This window comes from Carassius auratus, unplaced genomic scaffold, assembly GCF_003368295.1.
Source record: "Carassius auratus strain Wakin unplaced genomic scaffold, ASM336829v1 scaf_tig00216531, whole genome shotgun sequence".
Classification (NCBI taxonomy): domain Eukaryota; kingdom Metazoa; phylum Chordata; class Actinopteri; order Cypriniformes; family Cyprinidae; genus Carassius; species Carassius auratus.
The window spans coordinates 68,380-87,466 of NW_020528618.1; the positions used below are offsets into that span (position 1 = coordinate 68,380).

General features: G+C 41.3%; 1 protein-coding gene and 1 long non-coding RNA gene across 3 annotated transcripts; both read left to right on the forward strand.

Annotated features, from left to right (window-relative positions):
- The first annotated feature begins 701 nt into the window (after positions 1–701).
- LOC113098345 (uncharacterized) lies at positions 702–3,607 on the forward strand. Of its 2 annotated transcripts, XM_026263370.1 has the most exons (6): positions 702–1,410; positions 1,537–1,789; positions 2,331–2,415; positions 2,736–2,973; positions 3,089–3,239; positions 3,331–3,607. In XM_026263370.1, the coding sequence occupies exons 2-6, from the start codon at positions 1,772–1,774 to the stop codon at positions 3,493–3,495; spliced, it is 657 nt and encodes a 218-aa protein (XP_026119155.1). In that variant the 5' UTR covers positions 702–1,410; positions 1,537–1,771; the 3' UTR covers positions 3,496–3,607. The 2 variants fall into 2 exon arrangements, with proteins under 2 accessions (XP_026119155.1, XP_026119154.1); XM_026263369.1 differs by lacking the exons at positions 702–1,410; positions 1,537–1,789 and adding an exon at positions 1,991–2,067.
- Positions 3,608–16,793: 13,186 nt separating this feature from the next.
- LOC113098351 (uncharacterized) lies at positions 16,794–18,529 on the forward strand. The gene is made up of 5 exons (XR_003288997.1): positions 16,794–16,964; positions 17,070–17,193; positions 17,322–17,404; positions 17,712–17,798; positions 18,214–18,529. It is a non-coding gene; the product is annotated as an uncharacterized LOC113098351 (long non-coding RNA).
- The last annotated feature ends 558 nt before the right edge of the window (positions 18,530–19,087 follow it).

Here is a 19,087-nt window from a genome sequence, read left to right on the forward strand (position 1 = left end):
TCCCCTAAAGTTTTGACATGGATGTACACGTTCTTTCTGTTAAGAGCTTTTAAATAAAAGCCTTAAAATGATTCTTGCTGTTGTGGTGCTGTGGCAGGGCCCTGACTAATGCTCTTCAAAATCCTAATTTTGTTACGTTCAGACAAGAACCCTAGACACTAGTGGGACGTAACACTGTATCTGGGTAAGATTTTCACAGGGTCGTGCGCGACACAGATTCAGATGCTCGCTGAAGTAACTTGTGTAACGTAACGGTTACAGAAGAGGACAGCGGCTGTCACTTTTATCATTTCTACAGACTTCTCAACGAGGGAGAAGAACATCCTAAGAATATAGTGTCATCTCACCATTGCTGGGGAATATATGTGTCCAGACAGATGGTACACAGTTTGCAGTTTGAACAGACTATCAGGTGAATTAGCCTATAAAAAAAAAATAATAATAAAAATTAACACTAGCCTGTTGAATGCCTGCTAGTTCTATCTTAAGTAATTCACAAAGTATTGGCCAAGACAATGACCCCAATTTTTTTTAAATATGAAGTCTAAGATATGTTTTGGTCTTATGGTTATTATGACCCCGACACACACGCGATTTTGGTCATCGTACGTGGTCGCCCATAGCTTTTGCGCTTATTATTAGCCCACCATTATTATTATTTTTTGTAGTTATACGTTGAAGAGGCAGGGTGGCTACTCTGACAGTTTTATATAAGAGACTTCTATAATGGGCCTATCCATTATACATGATAGTAGGCCTACCCATAATAGTTTGAATTATTTTTTGTTTTTTCTTTCTTTTTATTTCTACTGAACAACCTCCTGGTCCCCATTGTGAAAACGTTCTGCCTAGGCTATTTCATTATATTTTATCCAATGTAAAATATTGATTATTCCATTTGTCAAAATTTCAAAGATGTCAGGGAAGAGGCAAAGGAGCATTCTTTCATGTTTGCTCTAAAAGATCAGCTCCGTAAAAAGGTGGCTAGGTCAGAGGAGGAGACTGTGGATAAGACAGTAGTGGAGGCAGTGGAGGAGGCAGTTAGGGAACCAGTAGAGGATGGGTCCATGGAAGAGAGTGGAGGACACCATAGAGGAAACAGTGGAGAGCCCACTGGAAACAGGGAGAAAGAGAGGGTTAAGTGGAGCAACCACCTATAGGTGTTCCTTTAATAAGGAGTGGTCAACCCGATGGCCGTTCATCACAATGGGAACCACCAGCTCTTTTTACTGGTGCTCAGTCTGCAGACAAGAGAGCTCCTGTGCCCATCAAGGTGTGAGGGACATAAGCAGGCATGTGGAAAGCAAGGGACATCAAACCAAGGAACAGGCTCTAAAATCAGCTAGCAGTGTTGCACAGTTCTACACACCAGCAACTTCTGTTGGAGGCATGAGTGTACAAGAGGCCAAGGTACATAGCAAAGGAAAACCAAAAGGCTGTTGGCAATGTTATGTAATGTTGTAATTGTAGGTTATATTACACTGAACACTTATCTAATGCTTTATGAGTTATTTAATTAATTTGTTTCTGTTGCAGACCAGGAGGGCTGAGGTGAAGGTTGCCGTTGCAATGGTGCAGCACAATGTTCCATTTGCCGATGCTGACCATTTCAGGCCCTTGTACAAATAATGTTTTGGAGACTCCCCCACGGTTCATAGCTTTCAGAGCGCAAGCACCAAAACAACGTGCATCATAAATGAAGCAGTGGTACCTCATTTTAAGAAGGAACTGGTGATGAAGATGAGAGAGAATCCCTTCACACTTGTCACAGATGGCTCAAATGATACTGGTATGAGTTTAACAACTACCAGTTATTTGTATTTTTTATCCATTTCTACATGCGCACTCATACAATTTTTGAACAACATGTTGGTTTAGTTATGCACTTTATTGTTACAAGTCTAGAGAAGATGAATCCCCTCACAGTACGAATATTTGACAGCAACAAAGTTGTGCACAGATTATTTAATATGTGCACCACAAGTGGGCGGAACTGTGGAACTGCTGAAGTGATTTATAAAAAAATCAATGACACCCTGTAGGAAAGCAACATCCCTTGGAGAAACTGTGTAGGTCTCTCTATTGACAATGCTCCTGTAAATACAGGTGCCACAATTCAATTGCAGCCAGAATGCTGAGGGAAAATGGCAGCATTTACATACATGGATGCCCCAGTCATATTATGCACAACACTGCCAAACAGGCAGGGCAGAGGTTTTTGGAAGTACGTTCAAAATGTGCACTTTATATTACCAATCTGTTAAGTCCAATGCCAAGTAAAACAGTTTGCTGATAGTGTTGTATTAATTATTGGAATTCATGTATTTCAGATATCCGGTTTTGATCCTGAAGATCTGGCAGTGGATGTTGGGTATTGGTTTAAGGGAAGCACCAATCGTAAAGGTTACCTGGCAGGTTTGTGGTTCAACCAGCTCTACTTTTATACAACAAAATGCAGACTTTTTTTAGATTTAAATTTAAATATAAAATAAAATATTTAAATATTTTAAATAAAATTTTTTTATATTTTATATTTTTTTTTATATAGAGGAATACCTTCAACCACTTGCACTTAGTTTTTTTTCTAGTTTTCAGTTAAAGTGCTGATTGCCAGGTAAAATTCCTGTGTGTCTACCTGATGCATTTGGTGAATAAAAAGTGATTTTTAATCTGATATACTGTTTAAACTACCTGGACTTAACTTGCTTGATCTCTTTTTGTTCTCTGTCTGTCAGGAGAAAAACTAAATATTGGCTTCACCACCAGAGCTACCCTCAACAGGCTGCTTGAGGCTGGAGACATCACACCTCAAGAGGTGCATCTATTCCAGCAGGCAGCATTTCTGGTCAGGGCTGTGGAGTATTGGATCAAAAAACTCTCCCTGAAGGAGGCCCTGCTGAAGCACGCTCAATTCCTTGATGTGCAGCAGAGGACGGAGTGTGGGGTGGAAGATGCCCTATACTTTGTAGACAGGCAAGGGTTTCATATTTTCCAAGATTTCAACATATTTAATACTTGAAGTTTAATTTGGACCATGGTCACAAAACAAATACTTAATCCGTTCTTTACACATGGTGCTCTTTTTCAGATTTCAGGAACTACTTCCTTTCAGTGGGCCAGAGGAACAGGACAAGGACAAGTTCTTGGAATATCAACTCATGGATATTCCCATGCCACAAGATCCCACCACCTTTAATGTTGAGGAGTTTTGGGGGAGTATGTCCTCAATCAAGTGCAAAGTAAGAAATATTTGGCATCACATGACATACAACTGAAATCATAAAAGCAAAGCATTTGAGTAATAGAGGCTCTTGGTTCCTTTTTTCAAAGGTGTCCGGTTTGAGCCTGTTTGGGAGGCTTTCTAAAATAGCTTCATTGGTGTTAGTGCTCCCTCATTCAAATGCCGACGCTGAAAGGGTTTTCTCCATGGTGGGATTAAACAAGAACAAAACTAGGAACAGCTTAGTACTTGATGGACACTGTCATCCATCATGACAGTAAAAATGGCTGGCCTGGAACCACAGTGCTTCAAATGGGAGCCACCAACCCCTGTGCTGAAGGCCTCAAAACCAGCTACCAACACCTACAATAAACAACACTGACCATTAGCTCTCTCTCTCTGTCTCTCACACACACACACACACACACACATACACATGAATAAATGTTGAATTAAATAAATATTATTTTATTTGTAAGAATATGTGTCATTTATGAGATTAGACACCTGTCCCCATCAAACCCCTGCCGCCGCCAAAATCTCACTCTAAACTCATTTCAAAACTTCAGAGCCCTGCGTGTGTGTGTGTGTGTGTGTGTATCTCCTGTCCGTCCTGCAGTGAACAGTCCACCTGGATGTTCCCGTGTTTGGCTCCTGGGATGATCTGAATCCTCTCAAAGTCCCTCCCCAGGATGATGATGTCACAGTCAGAGTAGTACGCCTGTCCCACGAGCCCCGGACAAAACAACACACACACAGTCTGACACTGATAATCACAGAGAGTTCTACATATCATCTGAATGTAACGTTTTGCTAAATTTTTATTTATTTTTTTAAATCGAGGAATCAGAGTTTTAAATGTTTTCCTTTACGGTTAATAATCTCTGCTGCTGCTGTTACACTCACAGTCACAAACAGCTTGAGTCATCTGGACTTTTTGAGTCAAATATTTAGGCAATTTTTTTTTAGCATTATTTCTTAACATATCAGAAAATATCTGCCTTCATTTTGCATGCATCTTGTTTATTCTCGCTTATAAACATTTTGTTGCTCTTTTTGTTGTGTAGTTTTTTTTATCCTCATTTGTAAGTCGCTTTGGATAATAGCGTCTGCTAAATGAATAAATGTAAATGTAAACTTATCAAATTATGGTTTCGTTTCCTTAAATGAATATCTAAATATTCAACTCAAATAAACACTTGTATGATGCAGTATTAGAATAAGAATTTAATTTGGGGTCCTGAAATACCCTGAACACTGCACAGAGGTTAAGATGATTATTGCTACATAAATAAAATTAAAATTGAAACTCATCCTATTTTGTTTTAATTTTCGCTTACTAAATTATACAGTTAGTGATGGACTGTGGGACTACTAACAGGCTATTAACAAAAATGTGTCTCTATACCTCTTTTCTCTTTATTTAAACCTTATCTAGTAGCCTACGTGATAGAATCAAATGTTTTGCAAATCCGCTCGAAAGACCTGATCTCAAATGATTCGCGATACGCGATTCGGAGTCCCGATCTGAATCAAATGTTTTGCGAACTCCGAAGCTCCGATCAAATGATTCGCGAAACGCGATTCGGAGTCCCGATCAGAATCAAATGTTTTGCCAACTCCGAAGCTCCGATCAAATGATTCGCGATTCGGAGTCCCGATCTGAATCAAATGTTTTGCGAACTCCGAAGCCCCGATCAAATGATTCGCGAAACGTGAATCAGAGTCCCGATCTGAATCAAATGTTTTGCGAACTCCGAAGCTCCGATCAAATGATTCGCGAAATGCGCTTCGGAGTCCCGATCTGAATAAAATTGGATCCGCCTTCAAGTCGCCAAACCCGCGTGACAATAAGTGTCAGTTATTTGGTGCCGCCCAGAGGATCAGTTCTGCGGGCAAAGGCAACAAACAGCGGATCATCCTGATTCCTGAGCGGGCCCATGGCGTGCATCAGCGGAGAATTTCTTCGCTAGGACACGGTTGCGCTGAACCCTCTTTTGAGTAAGTTTTGATATATTGCGACATTCACAGCATTGGTTTCTAAACCATCTTGTATATTAATGATTGTAAAGCGTTGTTTGATATTAGGACAACTTTAACATGTTCACTCGTGGATAATGGTTTAGCGCTAGCTTCTAGCTAGCTGTACATTATTAAGTTTGCATTTTTGTAATTTTGGTCTCGTGTGTGTGTGTGTGTTTATCGGCCTCTTTATAATGAAAATTAAGCTTCAGCATTTTAATCACTGTTTGAGTTGGTTCAGACAATAGGCCGCCTGTTTGAATATCAAAAAGTGCAGGCTTATCTGCTAATGTTAGCTACCGTCAATAGAGATCGCTAAGACGTGACCAACTGGGCGGCAACGTCATCAGAACGCAAAGAACTCTGGGCATGTTTGGCCAGTTAACATGGTCTGGCATAGCAGGCTAGTGTTCTGGCATGAAAATAATGAAAAATTAAAATTTAAAGAAAACATTGTCGGACCATACCGCCTAAAACTAAATCCTAATGCAAAGATGAGATATGATGAGAAAATAAAGAGAATCAAAGGACTCTATCCTTACAGAGCGACTGATCAACACACTCCAGCCCAAAAGAAGGGCATGTGAAAAGGCTGTGTTGTGGTGCTTTTGCAGACAGCCTGAAGAGCTTGATGACATGTTTGCTTGCGATAATCAGAACTGTCCTATACAGTGGTTCCGTTTACACTGCATGGGACTCAGCAGCACCAGCCAGAGAAGAGTCATGTGTCTGTGACTTATCACCCACAACCTACCTCATACATTTTCAGTTTCTCATCATTTCTATGGACTCTTTATAAATGTAAATGTATTCATCTAAATGTATTTACATGTTAAATATGTAAAAAAACTGAAATTAAGTTGGTTGTTAGTACAATTTAAGTTATGTAATTGGGTTAGCAACCAAAGAACACTTATTTCGCACAATTCTTCCTCAATACAGATAAAGGAGGCAGAATTTCATTCAATCTTTGTGTATTTTATTTACAGACAGGGAAAAACAAAATACATGTTAGAAGAGACATTACAAAATCTTTTGAAAAAAAAAAAAAAAAACCATTTATATATTAGATGTGAGCATGGTGTATAATTCTGACATGACGCCTTCACAACAATACTTGGACACATATTGGTCAAAGCACAGCACACAACCACAATTTTATCCAGCAAAGTCTTCAGCTCAGTCCCATGACCGGTGTTCCGTTGATTTTTCCTACCTCATCAGATTTTCCTACAGTAGGGCAAAATTTTAGCTATATCTATCAATATATCCTACCTCATCGAAAAATACTAATGCGTACTACTGCTTCGCTCCTGTGACTATATGTAAAGTAACTTTATCGAAGATACTTATTAGGCAATGGTATAGGCTATTTAGAGTGCCAAGAACATCATCAGATTGTCCTACCACTATAAAATAAACACGTAGGATTTTTTATCCATTTTTTTTAACCACTTACCAATCGTTTGTTGGACTACTGGAGTCCATGCTTTGTCTGCTACTATCAACCTACTTACCTGCCTGCTGCCTGCCTTGCTCTGCTTACCTGCCCTGTTTATCTATCGGCTGGAATCCCGTCTCATCCACCTCAAAAAAGGTACAATTTAAGTTTCTCTGTGTTTTATAGCTTGTCAAAGAAGCTAAGCAATACGTCCCAGCTAAGAGTGGTCCGCCAATACAGTACATGATGCTGATGTCAATAGCAGGTGTGTATATGATGCTGATGTCACTAGCAGGTGAGTAGATAATGCTGATGTCACTAGTAGCAGGTGAGTTGATGATGCTGATGTCACTAGCAGGTGTGAAGATGATGCTGATATCACTAGCAGGTGTGTAGATGATGCTGATGTCACTAGTAGCAGGTGAGTAGATGATGCTGATGTCACTAGCAGGTGAGTAGATGATGTTGATGTCACTAGCAGGTGTGTAGATGATGCTGATGTCACTAGCAGGTGTGTAGATGATGCTGATGTCACTGGCAGGTGTGTAGATGATGCTGATGTCACTAGCAGGTGAGTAGATGATGTTGATGTCACTAGCAGGTGTGTAGATGATGCTGATGTCACTAGCAGGTGTGTAGATGATGCTGATGTCACTGGCAGGTGTGTAGATGATGCTGATGTCACTAGCAGGTGTGTAGACGATGCTGATGTCAGTAGCAGGTGTGTAGACGATGCTGATGTCACTAGCAGGTTTGTAGATGATGCTGATGTCACTAGTAGCAGGTGAGTAGATGATGCTGATGTCACTAACAGGTGTGTAGATTATGCTGATGTCACTGGCAGGTGTGTAGATGATGCTGATGTCACTGGCAGGTGTGTAGATGATGCTGATGTCACTAGGAGGTGTGTAGATGATGCTGATGCCACTAGCAAGTGAGGAGGAGCATGATGTCAGTAGCAGGTGTGTAGACGATGCTGATGTCACTAGCAGGTGTGTAGATAATGCTGATGTTACTGGCAGGTAAGTAGATGATGCTGATGTCACTAGTCGCAGGTGAGTAGATGATGCTGATGTTACTGGCAGGTGAGTAGATGATGCTGATGTCACTAGCAGGTGAGTAGATGATGCTGATGTCACTAGTAGCAGGTGAGTAGATGATGCTGATGTCACTAGTAGGTGTGTAGATGATGCTGATGTCACTAACAGGTGTGAAGATTATGCTGATGTCACTGGCAGGTGAGTAGATTATGCTGATGTCACTAGCAGGTGAGTAGATGATGCTGATGTCACTAGCAGGTGTGTAGATGATCCTGATGTCACTGGCAGGTGAGTAGATGATGCTGATGTCACTGGCAGGTGTGTAGATGATGCTGATGTCACTAGCAGGTGTTTACTTCTGCTCACTCACGCCAAAGAACTCCCTGCTCAAGCTTGCAGTCTCTGCAAGATTAATCAGAATCAGAATCAGAATGAGCTTTATTGCCAGGTATGTTTACACATACAAGGAATTTGTTTTCGTGACAGAAGCTCCGCAGTACAACAGAATGACAGCGACAGAACATAAAACACATAATAAAAGAATAAAAAATACAAATAAGTAAATAGTGAATGACAATATACAAATTGACAATTGTAGGCAGGTATATTACAGAATGCAGTTATGTATGTACATGTATATTATGTGCAAAATTTAAGTGTATACTAAGTATGTGTGTTAGATAAATAAGTGTATGTGTATATAAATATAAATAGTGTAGTGTGTTCGCAGTTATTATCAGCTGTTCATAAGATGGATGGCCTGAGGGAAGAAACTGGTCCTGTGTCTGGTCGTTCTGGTGCTCAGTGCTCTGTAGCGTCGACCAGATGGCAACAGTTCAAAGAGGGAGTGTGCTGGATGTGAGGGGTCCAGAGTGATTTTGCCAGCCCTTTTTCTCACTCTGGATAAGTTCAGTACTTGAAAAGAAGGGAGGGTTGTACCGATGATTCGCTCAGCAGTCCGGACTACCCTCTGTAGTCTTCTGAGGTCAGATTTTGAAGCTGAGCTGAACCAGACAGTTACTGAAGTGCAGAGGATGGATTCAATGATGGTGGAGTAGAACTGTTTCAGTAGCTCCTGTGGCAGGTTAAACTTCCTCAGCTGGCGAAGGAAGTACAACCTCTGCTGGGCCTTTTTCACAATGGAGTCAATGTGAATGTCCCACTTCAGGTCCTGAGAGATAGTGGTGCCCAGGAACCTGAATGACTCCACTGCAGTCACAGTGCTGTTCATGATGGTGAGTGGGGGGAGTGCAGGGGGGTTTCTCCTAAATTCCACGATCATCTCCACTGTTTTGAGTGTGTTAAGCTCCAGGTTGTTGAGAGTGCACCAGACAGCCAGCTCTTTAACCTCCTGTCTGTAAGCAGATTCGTCACCATCCTGGATGAGGCCGATGAGTGTGGTGTCGTCTGCAAACTTCAGGAGCTTGACAGAGGGGTCCTTAGATGTGCAATCATTAGTATACAAGGAGAAGAGCTGTGGGGAGAGAACGCAGCCCTGGGGAGCTCCGGTGCTGATTGTACGGGTGCTGGATGTGTATTTTCCCAACCTCACTAGCTGCTGCCTGTCTGTCAGGAAGCTGTTGATCCACTGACAGATGGAGGTTGGCTCAGAGAGCTGAGTTAGTTTGGGCAGGAGGAGGTTGGGGATGATCGTGTTGAAGGCCGAGCTGAAGTCCACAAACAGGATCCTCACATAGGTCCCCGGCCTGTCTAGGTGTTGCAGAACATAATGCAGTCCAATGTTTACTGCATCGTCCACAGACCTGTTTGCTCTGTAGGCAAACTGAAGAGGATCCAGCAAGGGTCCAGTGATGTCCTTCAGGTGGGCCAGCACCAGTTTTTCAAATGACTTCATGACTACAGACGTTAGAGCCACAGGCCTGTAGTCATTTAGTCCTGTAGTTTTGGGTTTCTTAGGGATGGGGATGATGGTGGAGCGTTTGAACCATGAAGGGACTTCCAGCGATCTGTTGAAGATCTGTGTGAAGATGGGGGCCAGCTGGTCAGCACAGGATTTCAGACAGGCTGGTGTAACACAATCTGGGCCTGGTGCTTTTTTCCTTTTCTGCTTCCGGAAGACCTGGTGCACCGCATCCTCGCTGATCTGAATTGCAGGTGTGGGGGAGAGGGGGGTTGCAGGAGGTATGAATGGTGAGACTGCTTGATTGGAGATGTGTTCAGGGCGGGTTCCAGGAGTCAGTGTTGTAGTCGAGACCGACTCATTCGAGTCCGAGTCCAGATCGAGTCCAGAGATGGTCGAGTCCGAGTCAAGACCGAGTTCAGAAAGGGTCGAGTCCGAGTCAAGACCGAGACCAGAGAGATTGGGTCTGAGACAAGACCTAAAGAAATCTTCAAGAGTATGTAAAATGTATGATGGAAACAATAAAGGGTAAAAGGGCCACATAGTATGTGGTGTAAAGGTAATTTTATTAGAATTATGAATTGTTACTTGTCAATATTAAGTGCTCATTTTCACATAACATCGTTGTACCACTATACACATCCATATAACCTTTCTAGTACACATAAGATTACTGTACGACTCTATATTATAATTCCACATAACACTTCTAGTACAAGTAACATTACTGTACCACTATACCTGTAAATGTTCAACTGTAACAGCTTTTACATAACTTTTAACCTTGAAGCTTAACTAATGACTGCTAATATCCTGAAAATGTCTTGGATTATGTGCACTTTAGATGTTGTGAAGATTACAGATGGGCATAATTACTTTTCAAAAAAATAAGTGAGGAGACCATCCTGCTACCCAACCAAGCACGGTGTGGTCTCATGATCAATCCACCCCAACTAAAAACTCTCTCTATTGGTGCAGAGGAAGCGGGGACTGACAAAAGTTACCATTTCATCACTTTCTGTAACAGCAACGGATAATCTAATGCTAATTTCACAGGATGGTGGGTTTTAATGCAGGGTAAAATACACACTAGTCAAAGTTTTTTTTAGTTACGGAGGGCATACACACAAGAGCCGACTGACTGTCCAGGAAAATTTCATGCAAAAGTGTGTATGTGCAAGGGGAAGAAAGCTGGTTGAAATGCCATATAAGTTCAATGCCTTCTGTCAGACATTTTTTGGGGGGGAGATGTTTAGTGTTGAGACAGTCAGTCCGTGTCTGTATTCATTATATAATTTAATTAAACAATATTTGTTTTTTTTTCTGTGACCATTTTGTCCTACTTTGTAAAAATAACACAGTTGAGAGAAATAATGTAGCAATGTGGCTTTCTGAAAAGTGGGATCACTACAGGCGGATGGCAGGAGGGTAATTTAGGCCGGTGACACACTGGCTGCGTGGCGTCTCTGCTGCGTGCTAGAAGCGTGGTGGCTGCTTCGCGTTTTCTGTGTCTTTACACACCAGAAGCGCTGCTTCTGCTATAGGTGACATAGAGAGAGGCCGCCGAAAAACCAGGCTCTTGCAAAACAGAGTATGTTTGACAGGTGCAATATTTGAAAATCGATAATTATTTATTTATTTTTTTAATTACATTTATATCTGAATTTATGCCAACCTATAGACTTTCAAATATCAAAATGTCATGAATTAATATGTATTTGTGTACATAATGACACAAGTGACATATAAACATATTTTCCTAGTTTATTTTGCCTGGAAACGCTTCCAACACGCGCGTGTTCGCGTGAAAATAGGCGTCGGTTCTATTTCTAGCATGCACGCGTTTTCCGCGCGGCTCGAGCTGCGCCTGGGATGCGCGTCTCACGCAGGCAGTCTGCAAGCTCTAACCTGTTAACATGGGAGCCGAATTAAAAACAGACACGCCACGCAGCTGAGACGCTTGCGCCACACATCCAGTGTGTCGCTGGCCTAACGTCTCACGTCAAAAGAAAATCACCAGTCATTGGATGTCTCAAACATACATCAATTTACATAAACATTAACATACAGTAATAATCATGAAATATTTTGATTGGGACTCGAGTGGACTCAGGCATAAGTCCGATTCCTAATATGTTCGAGTCCGAGTCAATACCGAGTCAAAATGCACACGAGTCCATGACAAGACCGAGACCATTAAAATACGGTCTCGAGACCGAGTCCAAGACCGAGTCCGAGTCTCGAGTACTCAACACTGCCAGGAGTTGTGAGTGGTGTGAACGGTTGTTTGGAGAGGCATTCAGGGCTGGTTGCAGGAGTTGTGTATGGTGTGAATGGTTGTGTGGGGAGGCGTTCAGGGCAGGTGATGGGTGTTCTTTCAAACCTGCAGTAAAACTCATTCAGATTGTCTGCCAGTCGTTGATTCCCCACAGTGCTGGGGAGTGGTGTCTTGTAATTGGTGATCTTCTTTAGACTTTTCCACACTGATGCGGAGTTGTTGGAAGTGAACTGAGTCCTTATTTTTTCAGAATAATTCCTCTTTGCCACTTTGATCTCTTTTTCCAGTGTGTATTTAGCCTGTTTATACAGGACATTGTCCCCCTTCCTGTAAGCATCTTCTTTGGCCTGACGGAGCTGTCTGAGTTTTGCAGTGAACCACGGTTTGTCATTGTTGTAATTTAGTTGAGTCTTTGTAGTAATACACATATCCTCACAGAAACTAATATAGGATGTTACGGTCTCTGTGAGTTCATCCAGATCGGTGGCAGCAGCTTCAAAAACACTAAAATCAGTGAGGTCAAAACAAGTTTGTAAATCCTGCTCTGCTTCATTAGTCCATCTTTTTACTGTCCTTAATACAGGTTTAGCTGATTTTAGTTTCTGCCTGTAGGACGGTATAAGATGAACCAGAAGGTGATCAGAACGTCCCAAAGCTGCTCGTGGAACAGAGTGAAATGCATCCTTTATTGTGGTGTAACAATATATTACTGTCTCTTGTGGGACATGTAACATGCTGTCTGTATTTTGGAAGTTCACGGGAGAGATTGGCTTTATTAAAGTCCCCAAGAATTATTAAAACAGAGTCCGGGTGTTGTCGTTCTGTCTCTATGATCTGCTCAGCGAGTTTCTGTAAAGCTGAGCTCACATGCGCTTGAGGAGGGATGTAAACACTGACCAGAATGAACGAGTGAAACTCCCGCGGTGAATAGAACGGCTTGTAGTTAATGAAGAGTGTTTAGAGATTTGAGCAGCACGTCGTCTTTAACACTGTTACATCTGTACACCACTGTTCATTGATGTAAAAGCATGTCCCGCCACCCCGCGATTTCCCCGTTGATTCTGCGTCGTGGTCCGCTTTGGACAGCTGGAAGTCAGGCAGATGGAGCTTACTCTCCGGTATGTTGTCATTCAGCCAAGTTTCTGTGAAACACAGAGCAGCAGAGTGAGAGAAATCCTTATTTGTCCGAGAGAGCAGAAGCAGTTTGTCCGTTTTGTTAGGTAGAGAGCGGAGATTTGCCAGACGGATGCTAGGCAACGGCGTTCGAAATTCGCGTTTTCTGAGTCTCACGAGCACACATTGAAGCGTGTGATCAGCGCAGCCGCTCCGCCGACAAGAATGTCCAGCAAAACATCACAATAGTCGAAAACCGGTGATATATCGGGAGATGTGTGTTGCTGAATGTCCAGCAATTCGTCCCTGATGAAACTGATTGCAGGAATATAACTAAAGACAGGAAAAACTAACAAAAACACAAAAACAACTGCAGAGCACGTCACGGAGGCAGCCATCCTGTATCGGCGCCAGCATAGTAATCGTAGTATTGTGGAGGGAAGCGTTGATGATGTGAGTGAGTGCAGGTACAAATTCAGGAGAAATGGCTTGAAGGAGATGAGATGGAATTGGATCAAGCGGGCAAGTTGTAGGGTGATTAGAAAGGATGAGTTTTGACACTTCTGCCTCAGAGAGTGAAGAGAAGGATGTAAATTAGTGTAAGTTTGCTGGTGATATGAGCTTGACTGATTGTGGTGTGGAAAATTGTGCACTAATGTGTTTAATTTTATTAATGAAAAACGTTGCAAAGTCGTCAGCTATTAGAGATGAAGCAGGAGGAGGAGGAGGACAAAGATGTGAGGAAAAGGTTTTAAAAAGCATGCGGGAGTTAGATGAATTGTTAATTTTGTTATGGTAGTTTGTCCTTTTAGCAGAGGAGACATTAGCAGAGAAAGAAGATAGGAGTGACTGATACACAATAAGATCAGCAGTATTTCTGGATTTTGCGCTACACCCTTTCAGAAGCTCTAAGCTTAGAACGGTGTTCGCGTAGAACGTCAGATAACCAAGGGGCAGAAGGGGTGTTACGGGCTGGCCTGGAAGATAAGGGGCAAACAGTGTAAGAGTGAAGCAGAAAGTATCAGTAGCACTGTTAGCATCCAAAGATGCAAACAGTTTAGGGGAAGGAAGTGAAGATAAAACCATTGCAGATAGCCGGGAGGGTGAAAGTGTGCGTAGGTTACGTCGAAAGATGACATGTGGAGGGGTAAGTGATGTGTCAGGGATCATGTTGAGGTTAAGAGTGAGGAGGAAGTGATCCAACGTGTGCAGTGGAGTAACCAGAACATGATCAGTAGAGCAGTTTCGTGTATAAATAAGGTCCAGTTGGTTGCCTGATTTGTGAGTAGCAGTAGTTGACACTCGGTTGAGATCAAAAGAGGCAAGCAGAGTGTGGAAATCGGCAAACAGAGGTTTATCTAGATGAATGTTGAAATCTCCAAGCATAACTAGGGGAGTACCATCCTCAGAAAAGGTTGAGAGCAACACATCTAATTCATGCAAAAAGTTACCCAGTGGTCCTGGGGGTCGATAGACAACTAAAAAATTTATTTTAAAAGGGTAGGTAACAGTAACTGAATGAGATTCAAAGGAGCTGTTGATACCCAAAGATGGTAAAGGATTAAATTTCCAATCATTAGAGATGAGCAGACCAGTACCTCCACCTCTTCCAGTCAAACTGGGGGAGTGGGAAAATGAGAAATTATTGGAGAGTGCTGTAGGTGTAGCAGTGTCCTCTGGTTTGATCCAGGTCTCTGTTAGGGCCATGAGATTGAGCTTTGAATGACTAATAATAGAAGTAATGAAATCGGTTTTGTTTACAGCAGACTGGCAATTCCAGAGACCAATAGGAAAAGAAAGTAGTGTATTAGCAGACATAGGCAAAGTATGCAGGTTGTTAAGATTGCACTGTCTACATTGCGTGTTGCATGGTTTACGAGTGGTAATGATAGTAGGGATCTGGAAACACATAGTAAGATTTGGTTATAAACAAAAAACAACTGAAACAGAAATTAAACAAGGAAAAGGAAAAAGATTAATCAAAAAAATACTTATATCCCCTGCCAGTGTCCCTGCCTGGTAGAGTCATACGGTAGAGTCCATGGTCTTTACACTCTTCGGTCTTCACATCAGGAGGGCTTAACTGGAGGGCTGCCGCGACTGCTGCCGCGGTATACTAATCTTTTTTTAAACCCGACAAAACTGAAATTTAATTCAGCTGAACGTACTTTACTGTTTATCACAACAAAGGTCTGAGCAAGTGCACAACACTGACAACGTATGCGATAGAGTACGAGACCAAACGCAGCACGTCTCAACACCGTAAACAAACAAGTGTTTCCTAGCAACGACAACTGCGCTAAACACTAATGAGACAGGAAATAAATACACTTACGATCTGCTTTTAACTCATGCTGACTCACAGCATATTGCTGACATGCCAGAAAAAGGGATCGATTTCACAGCAACGTGATAAGTTCAATGTTATATCAAGATGTTTTTCACCTTATAATGTGGCATGAAACAACACTCAGTGTAAGATTGAGATGCATTACCTGTGATACACCAGCAAAAGCCATGCTGAAGTGCATCAAACAATTCTCAGGTTACTGTGGCTGTGATGAATGCACCCAAAAAGGCAACTGGGAGGGGCGCATCACTTACCAACAAGTCCATGACCTCACTTTGAGGAACAATGTCTCATTTAGAGAGCAACACCAGCCAGAACATCATCACGAAAATGCTGTGTCCCCTTTCAGCAATCTCCAAATTGACATGATCAAGTGTTTCCCTGCTGACTACATGCACCAGTGCTGCCTGGGAGTGATGAGAAAAATGCTCTTACCATGGTCACAGGGCAAGTCGGGGCATCTGCTATCGCCGGCTCAGCTGAGGGAGGTCAATCAGAGGCTAAGGAACTTGAGAAGTGACATACCCCATATTTTTGCCAGGAAGCCACGCAGTATGGAGGAATTGGAGAGGTGGAAGGCCACTGAATCCAGGCAGTTTATGCTCTACACTGGCAAAGTTGTTCTCCGGGGAATCCTGCCAGAAACCCTGTACAGTCATTTCATGGCCTTTAGTGTGGCTTTGTGTATACTAGTGTCTCCACATTTAACACAAGCCCACAATGTGTATGCCCATGAGCTCCTCACATATTTTGTAGAAAAAGGCCGGCACATATATGGGAAAGAATTCCTAGTGTACAATGTGCACTCACTGCTTCACCTCACTGCTGATGCCACCACATATGGATCATTAGACAAATGCAGTGCCTTTGCGTTTGAGAGCTCCATGCACCAGCTGAAGAAGATGGTTAGATCAGGAAACCATGTTTTAGTCCAAGCAGCAAAACGACTCCAAAAACGATCACAGATTCCTATACAAACAAGTGAAGAGAAACCAATACAATTGAAACATCCTAATAATGGTTACATTGTTAGCCCAACATCCTGCTGTGAAGTTCTGGAGAGGACCAACTCCGGAAAGCTCTTATGTAGGGTCTTCTCGCACTTAATGTTGTACCTTTACGAGCCATGTGACTCGATGATCTATGGAGCCTGTGTATGTGGTCCATCAAAGATGGAGATCCTGGACAAGACAAACTTGCAAGGAAGGGCAATGATCCTTGAGGACGGGCATGGCCGCAAATTTGTCTTTTCTCTCCTTCATGACCTTGATTAATGAAATATGGAAATATGTACATAGTATTATTTATTTTTTCTGTCATTGCTTTAATGTCTTAACTTAGATTTCATATACTGTATATTGGCCCTCTTTTCCAAGGAGTGTCTGTTCTTCTGTTTGTAATGTAGGTTGGATTTTACATAGTTATTTTTGAACAAGAAAATGCAATTGCTGTGGCGCCTGCATTATGGGTAGAGGAGGTGAATGGGGTAAGGGAACATGCGCGCACACACACACACACGTAATACCATAAATAACATATTCCCTGAAATGTTTTAGGTTCTGATTTGGCAAAGCCCCCCCCCAAAGTCCAGTTAAGGAGCTCTGGAAGCGGCACAAAATAAGAATACTCTCCCAGACTGGTGAGAAAACTGAATAAATATATAGTCATGTGGAGGTACACTGCCTTTACACAGTAAAATGATTACAAAAACTAAAAGGACAACTCAAATTTACTCTGTCCTTAGACAACTATAAGACAGCCAGAGAACGAGCCAAAAAAGCTGTAGAAAGTTCAAACGTGGACACAGAAGAAGAGGTGCTAAAAGAGCGGGAAAAAAGTACCATCAAAATACTGGAGCGAGAGTTCAGGTAAACACACGTGATTGCTTTTGTCATGCATTACTCCACTGTTCATGTATAAAAATCATGCCATGATTACAGAAAAACTACTGTATAAAACTAAACTATATATAAACTGTTTCATCCTGAATAAATAGGAGAATGTGAGATTCCTACCAAAAAAGAAGAATAATGTCCACATCCTCTCAGAAGCCATCAAGCCTCCCAAAGCCTCCAAGTTGTAAGTAACAGATTGAACTTTTGGTGTCATTTCTTGTGTTGTGATTTGATGGTGGTGCGTCAATTAGTTAACAGGTAAAATAAGTGCATTGCCAGCTGATGGGAAGAAGCTATTTTGTGTGAAATACAAACAGATTTCTAATATAAAAATCCTATTTTAAAAATGTTTTGAATTTGGTTGGAGTGTCTTATATTGTGTGAGTTGTGGGTTGGTATTTTTTGTCATTGCATTTTGTGTAAAATTCCTTGTGAAAGAACTCAACTCCCCTGAACTGAGTTTATCCCATGCTTTCAATGTCTGTTTTTAGACAAACCACCTCCTGACATCACAGCTCACTCACCTGAGGAAGAAGAGCCATCCCTGCCAAATCTTTCAGCTAATAATACTTTTCATGGTATGTATTTTTAATGTTGATATTCTATTCATCTGTTAAGATAAATGTTTTTTTTTTTAATCTTCAGTAAATTAAGATTATGGCTGCATTTTTTTTTTACTGTCTTCTAATCTCAATCTCTGTTACCTTAAATTATACATTCATCTCTGTAAAGCTGCTTTTAAACAATCTGCATCGTTAAAAGTGCTATATACATGAAGATGACTTGACTTACTATCCAAATTAGACCATAGCTATTGCATCTGGCAATACAGTCATGCCAATGTCTATATTTTATTTCTTGAAGAACCACACATATGTGGGAAAAAGGATGGTATGTTGATATAGCACAGGGGTTGTGTGTCAGCAATTAATCCTGCTCCATGTGCCATTTCAACACTAACATTAGCTTTATTTATCTTTATATGTTGCGTAGATACAGTTTTTGAGCCTGATGGGAGGTAGCAACATTGGAGACGCTGTGAGGAGAATCCTTCGGAAAATAGCCACCATTGAGGCCTGGTCAAATTACAGCCTTAAAGGCCGAAAAGGAAAACTGAACTTCATTGGGACAGCCTTCCACCATATTGTTTTAAGTATGCTTTTTAAAACTTCTCTCTTCTTTTCACTTCATCATGCAACTTTTTAAAGAGCAAATGATAAACAGAAACATGTCTGTACTGTCCCTGTACCTTCGAATAATTTGTTTTCTCGTTTTTGACTTCTAAACGAAAATAAAAACCAAGTATAAAAAAATCACACTGTAAAAAATGTACTGTAGAATTTACAGGATTTTACTGGCAAAAAAGTTGCAAATAAAATCCTGTAAAAATGATGTTAATTGCTGTAAAATGGATTACAGGAAATTACTGCAAAACAAATTACAGTTAATTGCTGTACACTATAAAAATAAAATAAAAGTAGTAGTAAAAAGAGCAGTGTTCATCATTTATGCTGCGGCACCCGGGGAGCAGTTGGTGGTTCAGTGCCTTGCTCAAGGGCACCTCAGTCGTAAATAAATACAAGACCATAACATGAGTCAAATAACTTTTTTTATTATTGAAAGTTTGTGTCCAAAGCACAGTGTTTGTGAAATACAGTAGTTTGTAGTATTTTTTTCTAGTAACATTGAATTTAACTTGTAGTTTATTTAACAGGAATATTTTGTAATTTCACTACAGTACAATATTTACCTGGCAAAAAAAAGTTGCCAATAAAATCCTGTAAATACCCCTTAATACAATATGATGTTGTAATAATTTAACAATGAAACCGCTTTAGAATCAGAATCAGAATCAGAATGAGCTTTA